The sequence below is a fragment of the Octopus sinensis genome, linkage group LG13, assembly GCF_006345805.1.
Source record: "Octopus sinensis linkage group LG13, ASM634580v1, whole genome shotgun sequence".
Classification (NCBI taxonomy): domain Eukaryota; kingdom Metazoa; phylum Mollusca; class Cephalopoda; order Octopoda; family Octopodidae; genus Octopus; species Octopus sinensis.
The window spans coordinates 53443464-53455963 of NC_043009.1; the positions used below are offsets into that span (position 1 = coordinate 53443464).

General features: G+C 35.3%; 1 protein-coding gene across 1 annotated transcript in view; it reads right to left on the reverse strand.

The window, feature by feature from the left end:
- Positions 1-12500, reverse strand: part of LOC115218300 — a 1044479-nt gene that overhangs the window by 170858 nt on the left and 861121 nt on the right. Inside the window, exon 6 of the mRNA XM_036508355.1 lies at positions 11338-11532. Within this exon, the coding sequence (XP_036364248.1) occupies positions 11338-11532 (195 nt within the window). The remainder of the gene's footprint in view (positions 1-11337; positions 11533-12500) is intronic.

Below are 12500 nucleotides of genomic sequence, written 5' to 3' on the forward strand. Positions count from 1 at the left end.
ATATATGCATGTACACATACTTACGTGTGTGTGTGCATCTGAGTGTATATGTATATATGTATATATGTATATATGTATGTATGTATATATATAATATATATATATTATAATATATATATATATTATATATATATATATATATATACACACAGAGACGCATGTTTTTGTATATGTATAAACACAGACACAAATCACTGCGCGTGCACAAATCACGTAAATAGCTTCTACACGCGCTGAGATTATTCAATATATTCGCTTTTATCTACGCTATGTCCCCCGCCCTGCGCAAGCACATATAGTCTCACGCACCATTTACTTTCGTACTCTTTGGTCATTATGTTCTTTGAGTAACCTCTTCTTAAAAAAAAAACACCCCACATATTTACGAAATTCTTATCTTCTAGCTTTCAAGCAGCTCTCCCCAAAATACCTGAACTTAATATCTCCTTTATTATATTTTATTTAAATTCCTATTTCTCTATAAGTTCTTGGATTTTTTCTATACATCTACACACGTGTAAGTAAAGCCATACAAATTAGATTACACACATTTAATTTGTTTAAATTATACACACGCACATAATTTACACCACAATCTGTATCTTTATTACCCACAAGGGGCTAAACATAGAGGGGACAAACAAGGACAGACAAAAGGATTAAGTCGACCACATGGACCCCAGTGCGTAACTGGTACTTAATTTATCGACCCCGAAAGGATGAAAGGCAAAGTCGACCTCGGCGGAATTTGAACTCAGAACGTAACGGCAGAGAAATACAGCTACGCATTTCGCCCGGCGTGCTAACGGTTCTGCCAGCTCACGTACATACTCTGAAGACACATACACTTACTATTGTCTATGCACCCTGCCCCAAATATAAGTCACAAATACTCACTCACAAAGAAAACACGCAATCTTTCTTACAAATATAAGCATACTATGAATATAAACGCAAACCATAAGTTCGTTATGTTTCTTGAGTAACCTCTTCTTTAAAAAACCACTACATGTTAACATTATCTACCATCTTTTAACCAGACCACCCCCAAATACATGAACTTAATATTTCATTGACTATATGTTATCTAAATTTATTTTTCTCTAAAGCCTCCTCACTGTTCACTGTTCATGTAATATTTAAAAATCTTTCACACACCTTCAGCTTCGCATCATCTTTTTATCTTTTAAGTTCTAAATTTTAACATTTTTGATTTTGTCATTTTTCTACATTTTCTATCGCTTTTTCTTCATTGTTCAGTTCTGTCATTCTTAGCTGCTGCTTTCCCCATCGCTAACTGCTAACTTCTCAAGAATCACTTCCTTCTACCTGTTCATTCATCCTAACTTAACTTTACTTCTCACCATCCTACCAGGGCGATACTATGGTTCTCTGTTCTAAACTCATACCACATACCTGATATATACCAGTGTCTGTTTGCACGTCTCCATATATTCAAGTAAATTACAATATACAGGTATTTATATAATACACAGACACTAAGTAGAGTAAGTTTACCAACATCACATGGTTTATCATAGACAAAACCCTTACAGTCAATAACACTGGTTAACACAGTTTTTGTCCTTGGGTAGCAACTGTTATTTCTTATTTTCTTATTCTTAGGAAATATGAAAAAAATGTGCTTTGGTTACATTTATTCAAACCCCAAAGAATCTCTCTCAAAGCATGGCTATGATGCTCCCCCATTACTCCTGCTCACGTTTAGTGATGCAATATTATCAGGCACTGAGGCACATCTTCAAATGTTTAAGGTCAAGCAACTGAAGGTAAATCTGAGGTGATGAGCAGAACATTTACTATAACGATTTTTCTGCTTCAATAACTCGGTTCTGAATCTGTCTGAAATGTAATGGAAAATAGGACAGTTTCAAAGCATTGATGTCCAAGCCACAAATGCAAAGTTTGACGGAAATAATAGTTACTTCTTTTGAATTCTAGATAGAACCAAACAGGAATTAACACTTACTGAGCAAAGATAAAAAGAAATTAAAACTTTGTTACACAGTGTAATATTTTAAGGTTTTGCGTTTAATTTTTTTTATTGGAAGAGGGAAATGATATGAAGAAAACAAGAATCTATCGTGTATGGTACTTAGTATACTTTTTTATAATGGACTATTGAACGTGTATATAGTGTTTGTTAGCAACAGTGTGTTAGCAATTTATGTGTTAATATATAGGCGTAGGAGTGACTGTATGGTAAGTAGCTTGCTTACAAACCACATGGTTCCGGGCTCAGTCCCACTGTGTGGTACCTTGGGTAAGTGTCTTCTACTATAGCATTGGGCCTACCAAAGCCTTGTCCGTGGATTTGGTAGACGGAAACTGAAAGAAGCCTTTCTTATATATGCATATATATATATATATATATATATATATATATATGTATGTATGTGTGTGTATGTGTTTGTGTGTCTGTGTTTGCCCCTCAAACTCAGCTTGACAACCGATGCTGGTGTTTTTACGTCCCCGTAACTTAGCGGTTCGGCAAAGGAGACCAATAGAATAAGTACTAGGCTTACAAAGAATAAATCCTGGGGTCGATTTGCTCGACTAAAGGCGCTGCTCCAGCATGGCCACAGTGAAATGACTGAAACAAGTAAAAGACTAAATGAGTATATGTATAAGAAAAGTAAGCGTAAGAATAGGAAGAATGTTTTGGAATTTGTTTGGAGTCATTCGTCTGGAGCTCAGTGGCACCTTGAAATTTCTACAAACACGTTGTTTATCAACCGACTGATCTTACAGGTTAAAGTAAAATGAACATTCAAACCACGGGCCACGATAAATCATTTCTCTTGTCTTCTTATTATTTAAATTAATATAAATTACCTTCAGTTATAAACTTTTTCTGCTCATTGTATATGTAATCAAGTTTTCAGTTTACCTCAGCCAAAGTAAAGCGCATGCTGTGTGGACGTCTCCTACTGCCCACAATCGTCTTCTTGTCTCCAGGCAATTAGACTGCCTTTAAATTTAAATGCTACGTTTATGAAGAATTCTTGGTTCTTGAGACTATCTCCACTTCTTTTGAAATTGATCATAATTACCACTAGGTATTTGTTTATTTATCTCTCGGAGTGAAAATAATTTCAATCACTCACAAATTTATCTTGTATGGTATTTAATAAAACTTTATTCTCGTTTATCGTCCATGTTCATACCATTAGCCATTAGACGTCAGTCATTTTAGCTTACTTTATGTGTGTATGTATGTGCGTGTGTATGTGTGTGTATGTGCGTGTATGTATGAGTGTTTGTGTGTGTGCGTGCGTGTATGAGTGTTTGTGTGTGAGTGTGTGTGTGTCTGTGATGTGTGTATGAGTGGAGAGTGAGAAAGAAATAATCAGAGTGAAAGAGATAGGGGAGAGTCAGGTAGATTAGAATGAGAAGTATTTATATTAGAAGCATGATGCTGCAGAAAATCCATTTGGAGCTCATTGTTGTGTTGTAGAATTAAGTGTAATTTCTGATGAGTGGTGGGTTCGGTTAAGTATAAAATTTGATGATTTTCTTGAGTCAGAGAGATTACAGTGGAAGATATTAAGAAGAGAAACAAATATTGGAGTAATATGGGTTGGTATAAATGTGGTTAAGCGAGGAAGAAGCAGAACATAGTTGAGAATGAGAGATGGACGAAGATATGAATTGTACAAAGTAACAGTGTCAACAGACGAGTTTTGATGAAAGAAGCAGACAAAGGAAGATGAAAATCGGATAAGTTAGAAGATAAGATATCTTAGAGCGGAAGCAGCGAAAGATGTTGCTTTAAGAGTGTGCGAAGAAATACTAGAGAAATACCAGAGATTGCCGGTTAAGAGGGTGCACCCTCAAGAGAAGGAAAGACAGGAAGACAGGTATTGGAAGTGATATAAATGATATTTGTAAAGGAAAAAAGATAAGTGTGGACAAAGAGTAAGTTGAGATTAATGGCGAAAAGATAATCGCAAGTTCAAGCAAGCAGATAAAAATTGCTCCGAGAAGATATTTTAAGTGTGAATTTTTCTATGAAAAAATTACAATATAATTCCTTTTATCTCTTTATTGTATAATAATAAAAATAAAATATTATGTAAGAATAAAACAACGTAAAGTAAAGGAAATCTAATGTTTTTGAAATGGATATTTATTGTTTTGGAAATTTTAGAGAAATTTTTCAAATTTTTCAAAGTCAAGCACAGTGTTTAGTACATCGAACAAAATGCTTAGCAGCATTTCTACCGGCTCTTTACGTTTGATGTCAATTGGGCTGAAGTCACTTTTGCTTTTTTCATGCTTCCGGGCTCGATAAAATAAGATACCCGTGTAGGAATTGGTCCGGTGTAATAGACTTTCTATACCTTCAAAATCTCAGGCCTCCTGACTTTAGGGATTATTATCATTATTGTTATTATTTAACTCAGTTTTGTTGGAGATCCTGTTGTCTTGCGTACGTAGCGAGCTTGCTACCTGCATACTACGATACCATACTATGTGTTCTCCTCAAATTTTTTATACTTTCCTGACGATTCTTGCCGTGCCAATTAAATAAAACGTTTGTAACCGCTCTATTGAGTACTCTATTCCGGTTTCCTTCATATTCCTCTTGATGTTTTCTGATACTGTCCTCAGGGACTCACCAATGATTGGCACAATCTTCATCTGTTCCTCCCGTCTACTCTTCTCCCTGCTTTCAACTCCTACCTCTTTATTTTCGAGTCCGACCATCCTTTGTATACCATCCGCAGGGTCTCTCAGACTCTCACTAATCCGAGATATTTCTACTCCAGGTAAGTAATCCTTCCTCCTAATCACTCTCCCTTGGTTCATTAGTTTATTTTCTGACATTGGATACATGTCTTTTTCCATCCAAAATTTCAAGGTACGTCGGCCTACTCCGCGACTTCTTACCAGCTTAGCCCTTTCATGACATGCAATAAGAGTATCTATTTCTTTATTACCCACAAGGGGCTAACATAGAGGGGACAAACAAGGACAGACACAGGTATTAAGTTGATTATATCAACCCCAGTGCGTAACTGGTACTTAATTTATCGACCCCGAAAGGATGAAAGGCAAAGTCGACCTCGGCGGAATTTGAATTCACAACGTAACGGCAGGCGAAATACGGCTATGCATTTCGCCCAACGTGCTAACGTTTCTGCCAGCTCACCGCCTTATGCAATAAGAGTATCGTATTCTTCCGTCGTCTACTTATGTATGTTTTTGCGCTCATTATGTATGTAATCTGTTTTGACATAACGACCGTCCGAGGCCAGATCACTGTCGGTCATGCGGGGGTTTTCGGACGTGCCGGGCAGGAAGCTTTCATCATCATCGGCTATACCTTCATTCTCGTCGGCAATTCTTTCCTTGTTGTATGGCATTATGATTTCATGAGTCGCTCGTGGGGTTCCCTCGAGAGTTGTTATTGAGATCCCATCTCTTTCTTCCTCTCTTTATTTGTATATACACGTACACATGTATGTACATACACACGTATATATAAATAATGTGCTTGCATTGTGTCACCTCCACAGTAATTCTCATTACCACTATCGTTCTACCTATAGCATTTGAAATTATTATTAATAACATGCGTCCCGGTATATTGCAACAGATCTTCGTCACTATTTATTAATTACTCGGCAAGTGTTCTCCGTTCACTCCTTATATAATGGTCTATAGTAATCAGTTCTCTACCATCATTCTTTCTTTTCATATAGAGTCTGTTTACGCTTGCAGTTAACACTTAATACTATCTTTTGCGCTCCCTGCATGAATGGTAATCCAGGAGTCATTATTATTATTATATTATTATTATTATATTATTATTATTTTTATTATTATTATTATTATTATTATATTATTATTATTATATCAGTAGTTTTATTTTTATAGCGTGCTTTCACTTCACTACCGAGCGCAGCTCTGTGTGCCTTGGGTATGTGCTGTGATTTGTTGTGATTTGTTGTTGTTATTATTATTATTATTATTATTTTTATTATTATTGAGTGAGAGAGCAGTTCATGCCATCAAAGTGACACTGGGGTAAAATATACGAAGCCCAATATACCCATCATGACTACCCGTCTGATAAGGGTACACCAGGCACATACATCACAACCATATGTGCGCGACATGGTGATCTCATATCAAGATAAACAGCACATGACCTTGCAGGCGGGGCCCAGTTAGAATTTTCTTCAGGTTGAGTAGCCCATCCCGCTCAAACGGTCCCTGAATAAGGGTTGTTTAAGGATGTTGAAAAAAACCACTCATGTTTCTAGAGGTGAACTATTCAAACCCCAAAGAATCCCTCTCAACACATGGCTATGATGCTCCCCCACTACTTCTGCTCGTGATCAGAGATGCACATATCGTCAGCCACTAAGGGACATGCTCAATTGGTTAAGGTCAAACAACTGACAAGCAAATCTGTGGTATTGAGCAGAATATTTGCTGTAGCCCATCTTTTATACCAAGACAAAACAATGTACATGATAACACTTCCAATCAGTTAAGATCAGAAGCCATGAGAGCCACTGCCTGCTACTGCATTATTATTATTATTATTATTATTATTATTATTATTATTATTGTTATTGTTATTATTATTATTATTATTATTATTATTATTATTATTATTATTATTATTATTATTATTATTCAGTAGTTTTATTTTTATAGCGTGCTTTCACTTCACTACCGAGCGCAACTCTGTGTGCCTTGGGTATGTGCTGTGATTTGTTGTGATGCTCTGATGGTTATTGTATTGAAAGTGTTCTGCGTAGGATGTGTGCAGTGCCTAGTAGTGCAATTTTCTGTATGTTATATGTGTTTGTAAGTCCTGGTGTTTTTGTTATGTATTTGTCTGAATATTTTTTTATCATGCCTAATGTACCTACTATGATAGGAATTGTTTCTGTTTTTAGATTCCACATTCTGGTTACCTCTATTTCCAGGTCTTTGTATTTTGAGTTTCTCCATTTCTTTTAGAGACACGTTGTCATCAGCCGGTATTGATACATCAATTAGAAAGCATTTTTTTTTCTTCATGATCTTTGACAACTTATTATTATTATTATTATTAGTATTATTATTATTATTATTATTATTATTATTATTATTATTGACGTTATTATTATTATTATTATTATTTATTATTATTATTATTATTATATTATTATTATTATTATTATTATATACTTTTTTTTTTCTTCTTTCAAATTTTCTTCCATTTCTTGCCGAGTGTCTTCCCGACTCCTAGGGCAAAGAAGAAACTATAGTGTATATTGGTAGGCCATTAAACCAAACTCAGAAGTTCGTTCATTTTTTTTTTTTTTTTTTTTTAAGTTAGATTAAAATTATTATTATTATTATTTTATTGTTATATTATTATTATTATTATTATTATATTATTATTATTATTTATTATTTATTATATTATTATTATTATTATTATCATTATTGTTATTGTTATTATTATTATTTTATATTATTATATTATTATTATTATTATTATTATATTATTATTATATTAGGTGGTGAGCTTGCAGAATAATTAGCACATCGGATAAATGCTTAGCGTCATTTCTCCATCTTCAGGTTTTGCATTCAAATTCAACGGTGGCCCACTTTGTGGATAAAATAAGTACCATATAATTACTGGGGCTGATACAATCAAACTCTTCCTTTCCCGAAATTGCAGGCCTTGTGTCAAAATTTGAAATTATTATTATCATTAAAGCGGTGACTTTTTAGGGAGACAGACAAGAATGCTTCCTGGCATTCTGAATTTTAAATTCTGCCGTGGTCGGCTTCGCCGTTCATTCAATAGGAGTCTATAAAAGTACGTAAACGACCCTCCAATTACTTTAAATTCATTTCCAAGTGTAGAAGAAAAATAAGAACATCTTTTACAGATGTGATTGTTTAAGAAAAGTTCTCTGCATATATAATTGATACATATATTATTGTTGCGTAATTTATGAATTATGGGAATATAAAACTAAATACAAATATATATTAATTATGTAGTTTATTTCTTACATAGAAACAAGGCTTATGTTTGACCCCTTAGATATGTATAAACAGCATACATGCTCATTTCTCTTGTTTATTGGTACATTTGATGCTAAACTCTTTCGATATTTCCCCGAAGATTGCGGACAAAATATATTACAACTAATAGTCTTAACATTTTAGTTGCAATATTGATTGTAACTCTCAATGAATAATTCCGAAATTGTCGATAATATGCAAAATATTTCCGAATATACCAGCTTTTTTAGAAAATAAAATTATTTGTATTTTAGTAATAAACCAATATTTATAACGTATATGGTGTAAATGATTTAGAGATAGGATCAAGAATCGACACCCACTTATACGATAGTGCGCGTTGAAACAACAACAAATCGATTACAAAAATGCACACCAGAGATCGATCACACACACACACACACGTATTTCAGAATATTCCAGTAACGCCATCCAAACTATGCCGGTATTAAGTTTGGCCCCAGAGTCATAGTACGTTCCTTTAAAAAACTGAGCATACAACATATAACAACATAACAACTCGGCATTTATACTTCAACTGGTTCTGGCTCATTCCATGATATTGAAAATGAAAGTAAAGAAGAAAGTAAACAACAAAAAGCAACATTTAAATGGTTCAAATTTCCCCCAAGTAATACCAGAAAACCCATTGACTCCCAGATATATTTCGGCAAACAACTCCCACCTTGAGTTATCTATGATGCCCTAAAATATGAATTAAATGACAATTCCAGGTGGTGCTATAAATTTTGACCTGGCCCGAGCCAATAATGGCTAAACCCTATCTTCGTCATCTAATCAATAACCAAGGTCTTCTTGTAACTACGACATTCGATTCTGTGGACTGCAGGGAAATGGGGTCGTAATTTCTAACGCAGGAACAAGCTGTTAATATTTGGAACCAGGAAATAAAGCAGACAATGCGTTCTGTTTAGCTCTTAAGACTCGGCTAACCGATGGAGATTTTGGTAAAAAGAATACTACTATTCATAATATCAATACTACTACTACTACTACTACTACTACTACTACTACTACTACTACTACTACTACTACTACTACTACTAATAATAATAATAATAATTTCAATTTTGACGGAAGGCCAGAAAAATTTGGGATTGGGGATAAAACGACTACATCGATGCTAGTGTTAACCTGGTTCTTATTAATAATAGACAGTGCACGGAGCCTTCCAAAATAAGAGTGATACCGGTAGGTTGTAGTTGTACAGAAGAAAGGTTTGGGGACGTTTGATCAGTTACCAGGATTGAATCGATGCAGAGAAAGACAATGTAGGGTTGTATGTAGAAAATAATGTTGAACATGTGTAGAAACATGTGCAGAAAGCCGGCGTCATTAAAACTGAAAATGTGTTTAGAAGAAAAATTTATAGAAGAAAAGAACACACACAAAAAAATAAAAGAAACAACATGGAAGGAGAAAAATCTGGACGGTCAGTTTGCAAGAGATACGAATGCCAAGACTGGTACAGAAGACCGATGGCTATGGATGAGGAAGAGTGACCTAAAGATAGAAACAGAAGCACTTATATGCGCAGCTCAAGAGCAAGCGTTAAAGACTATGTGAAGTCCAGAATCGACAACACTACCGACAGCGACAAATGCAGAATGTGTGGCGAGAGGAGTGAAACGGTATGGCACATCGTGAGCGAATACCCGAAATTTGGCACAACTCGAATACAAAAGACGATATGAGAATGTGGTAAGAATGATCCATTGTGAGCTTTGTGGAAGTCATGGTTTCCTAAGAGCAACGACGTGGTATGATCAAGCCCCAGAAGGAGTCACTGAGAATGAAGATTGTAAAATCTTGAGGGATGCAATGATTCAGTGCGATCGCCTGTCCAATATAATCGACATACCATGTCCCGGTGACAACAGGATCAAAGAGAAAGAAGAAAAATTGAACAATTACGGTGATTTGAAGTGGGAAATACGAAGGTTGTGGTCAGGGAAGAGAATAGACGTGATACCAATAGTAATTTGTCAACTTGGAAGTATCAGCATTCAACTACCAATATGGCTCAAAAAGATTGGAACAAACGAAAAGGTAGAACAACCACAAAAATCAGCATTGCTTGGAACTTCAAAAATTCTTCCCAAATTACTTGAAGCATGACCAATAAACAAGTGTCACCTTAGTCTGCTGGCTGTGGACAGCTGACATTTTCCATCATACCCAGCAAAATAAGCTCAGATTTTTCACCAAACAACAAAAAACTACTACTACTACTACTACTACTACTACTACACTACTACTACTACTACTACTACTACTACTACAGCGACAACAGTTTCTTCGACATGGGATTGGAGAACAGAAAAATTACAGAAAGAAACACTGTCGCTTTATAACCATGAAAATGAATACATTTCTCTTTCTATGAGATTGTTCATTTAACCCATAGCTTATTGCATGCATAATACAGGTGGAACTCATAATTGATACCCGAAAACTAGAGAACGGCAGATGATTTCTGAAAGCATTTGAAATTAAAAAAGTAGTTCTAGACATTATAAGCTCTAATTTAATAAAGAAATATAAAATACACCTACTGACATAACTGGTATCAAATATTTATCGCTTTTAGTATCCCTGCTTACGTTTTCATTCTCAGAGTGACTGTATAATCTGTATTGTTACTTTATGTTGAGAACCTTATCAAGTAATTTCCTGAAGAAAACGTCGAATCGCGGTGAGGTACCTCACTATGTTGGACATTTCTTATGTACGACATTCTGTTCGATATATATATATATATATATATGTATGTGTGTGTGTGTGTGTGTGTGTAGGGAATATAATAATGCAAATTATACATTAGTCAATTATTTTGAAAACTCTCATATTAACAAAACGACTTTTATTAGTTACAATTGATATTTATACTTAATTTATTTTATGCAGTTTTAGAATTTCCAGGGTAGAGACTGAAGCAAGGAATCATCCTCTCAACGTACGAAAAAGACGAAAAAGGGAGAGGAAGTGCATGCCCAATGAACGGGGATGTTACGGCTGGAACACATTTGGTCATTCGTATCATAAACCAGGGATGATTAGGGCTTAACAGGATCAACATCAGCAATGCAACAATAATAGAATTCTTCAATAAAAAAAAAAAAAAAAACAAATTACACATGATAATGGCTACTAAATTTCTGCTGGATGAATATGTACGGCATTGTAAATGACTGTACTGATATACAAAACAATAATTAAAATTGGAAAACAGTATAAAGCAACACTCACCAGTCCGCCTATAGATCGCATCCCCATACTGCCTGACAGGGCGTTTATGCTAGCTACTGTAAAGTACCCCTGGAGCGCCTCAGTTAGTTGATCTTCTGAGCAGTTGGTATCGTTTTTTGCTCTCCACCACTCTGGTGTGTAGCCTCCGTTTAACATCCAGACATGGCGTCTTCCATACAGTTTCAGTCTGTAAGCCTAAAGATTCAAAATACAATTGTGAAACAAAATAAATTACCATAAGATAAGGCTGATTATTTGTTGAAAATTTGTGAATAGTTAGGGTTTAAGTAACGAGAATATCACCTAGCTGTTCTTATATTAAACCTCTGAAGATCGCCCATGGCTCTATTTTATATGCATTTCCTGTTTTGAAGTCATCTAACTTAAAATAGGCCGTCAAAATGTAATGCATAGGTGTAATTTCATTCACTCATACTTTTCGTGTTTGTAGGGTTGTTTCAAGTTTAGCAATTAATAATGTACACTATATCCTTTTTGTTGTTATTGTTGTTGTTGTGGTGATGGTGGTTGTGGTTGTGGTGGTGTTGTTGCTGTTGCTATTAACGTTGTTGCTGCTCTCGTTATAATTGGTATTGCTTTTTTTTTTGGTCGCCGTTGTTATTAGTAATGCTGTTAAGGTGGCGAGCAGGCAGAATCGTTAGCACGCCGGGCGAAATGCTTATATGTATTTCGACTGTCACTACGTTCTGAGTTCAAATTCCGCCGAGGTCGACTTTGCCTTTTATCCTTTCGGAGTCGATTAGATATGACCAGTTACGCACTGGGATCTATGAAATCAACTTAATCCCTTCCTCTAAAATTTGAGGTCTAGTGTTTTCAGTAGAAAGAGTTATTATTACTGTTGCTTTTGTTGTTGCTGTTCTTAGTATTAGTAATTCTATTAAGGCAGCGAACTGGCAGAATCGTTAGCAAGCCGAGCGTAATGCTAGGCGGCATTTAGTCCGTCTTTATGTTCTGAATTCTAATTCCTCTGAGGTCGACTTTGCCCTTCATCATTTTGGCGTTGATAAAAATAAGTACCAGTGAAAGACTGGGGTCGATTTAATCGACTAGCCCCCTCCCTCCTCCACAAGATTTCAGGCCTAGTGGCTGTTGTAGAAAGGATTATTAGTAATGTTATTCTGTTATTGCTGTTACTGTTG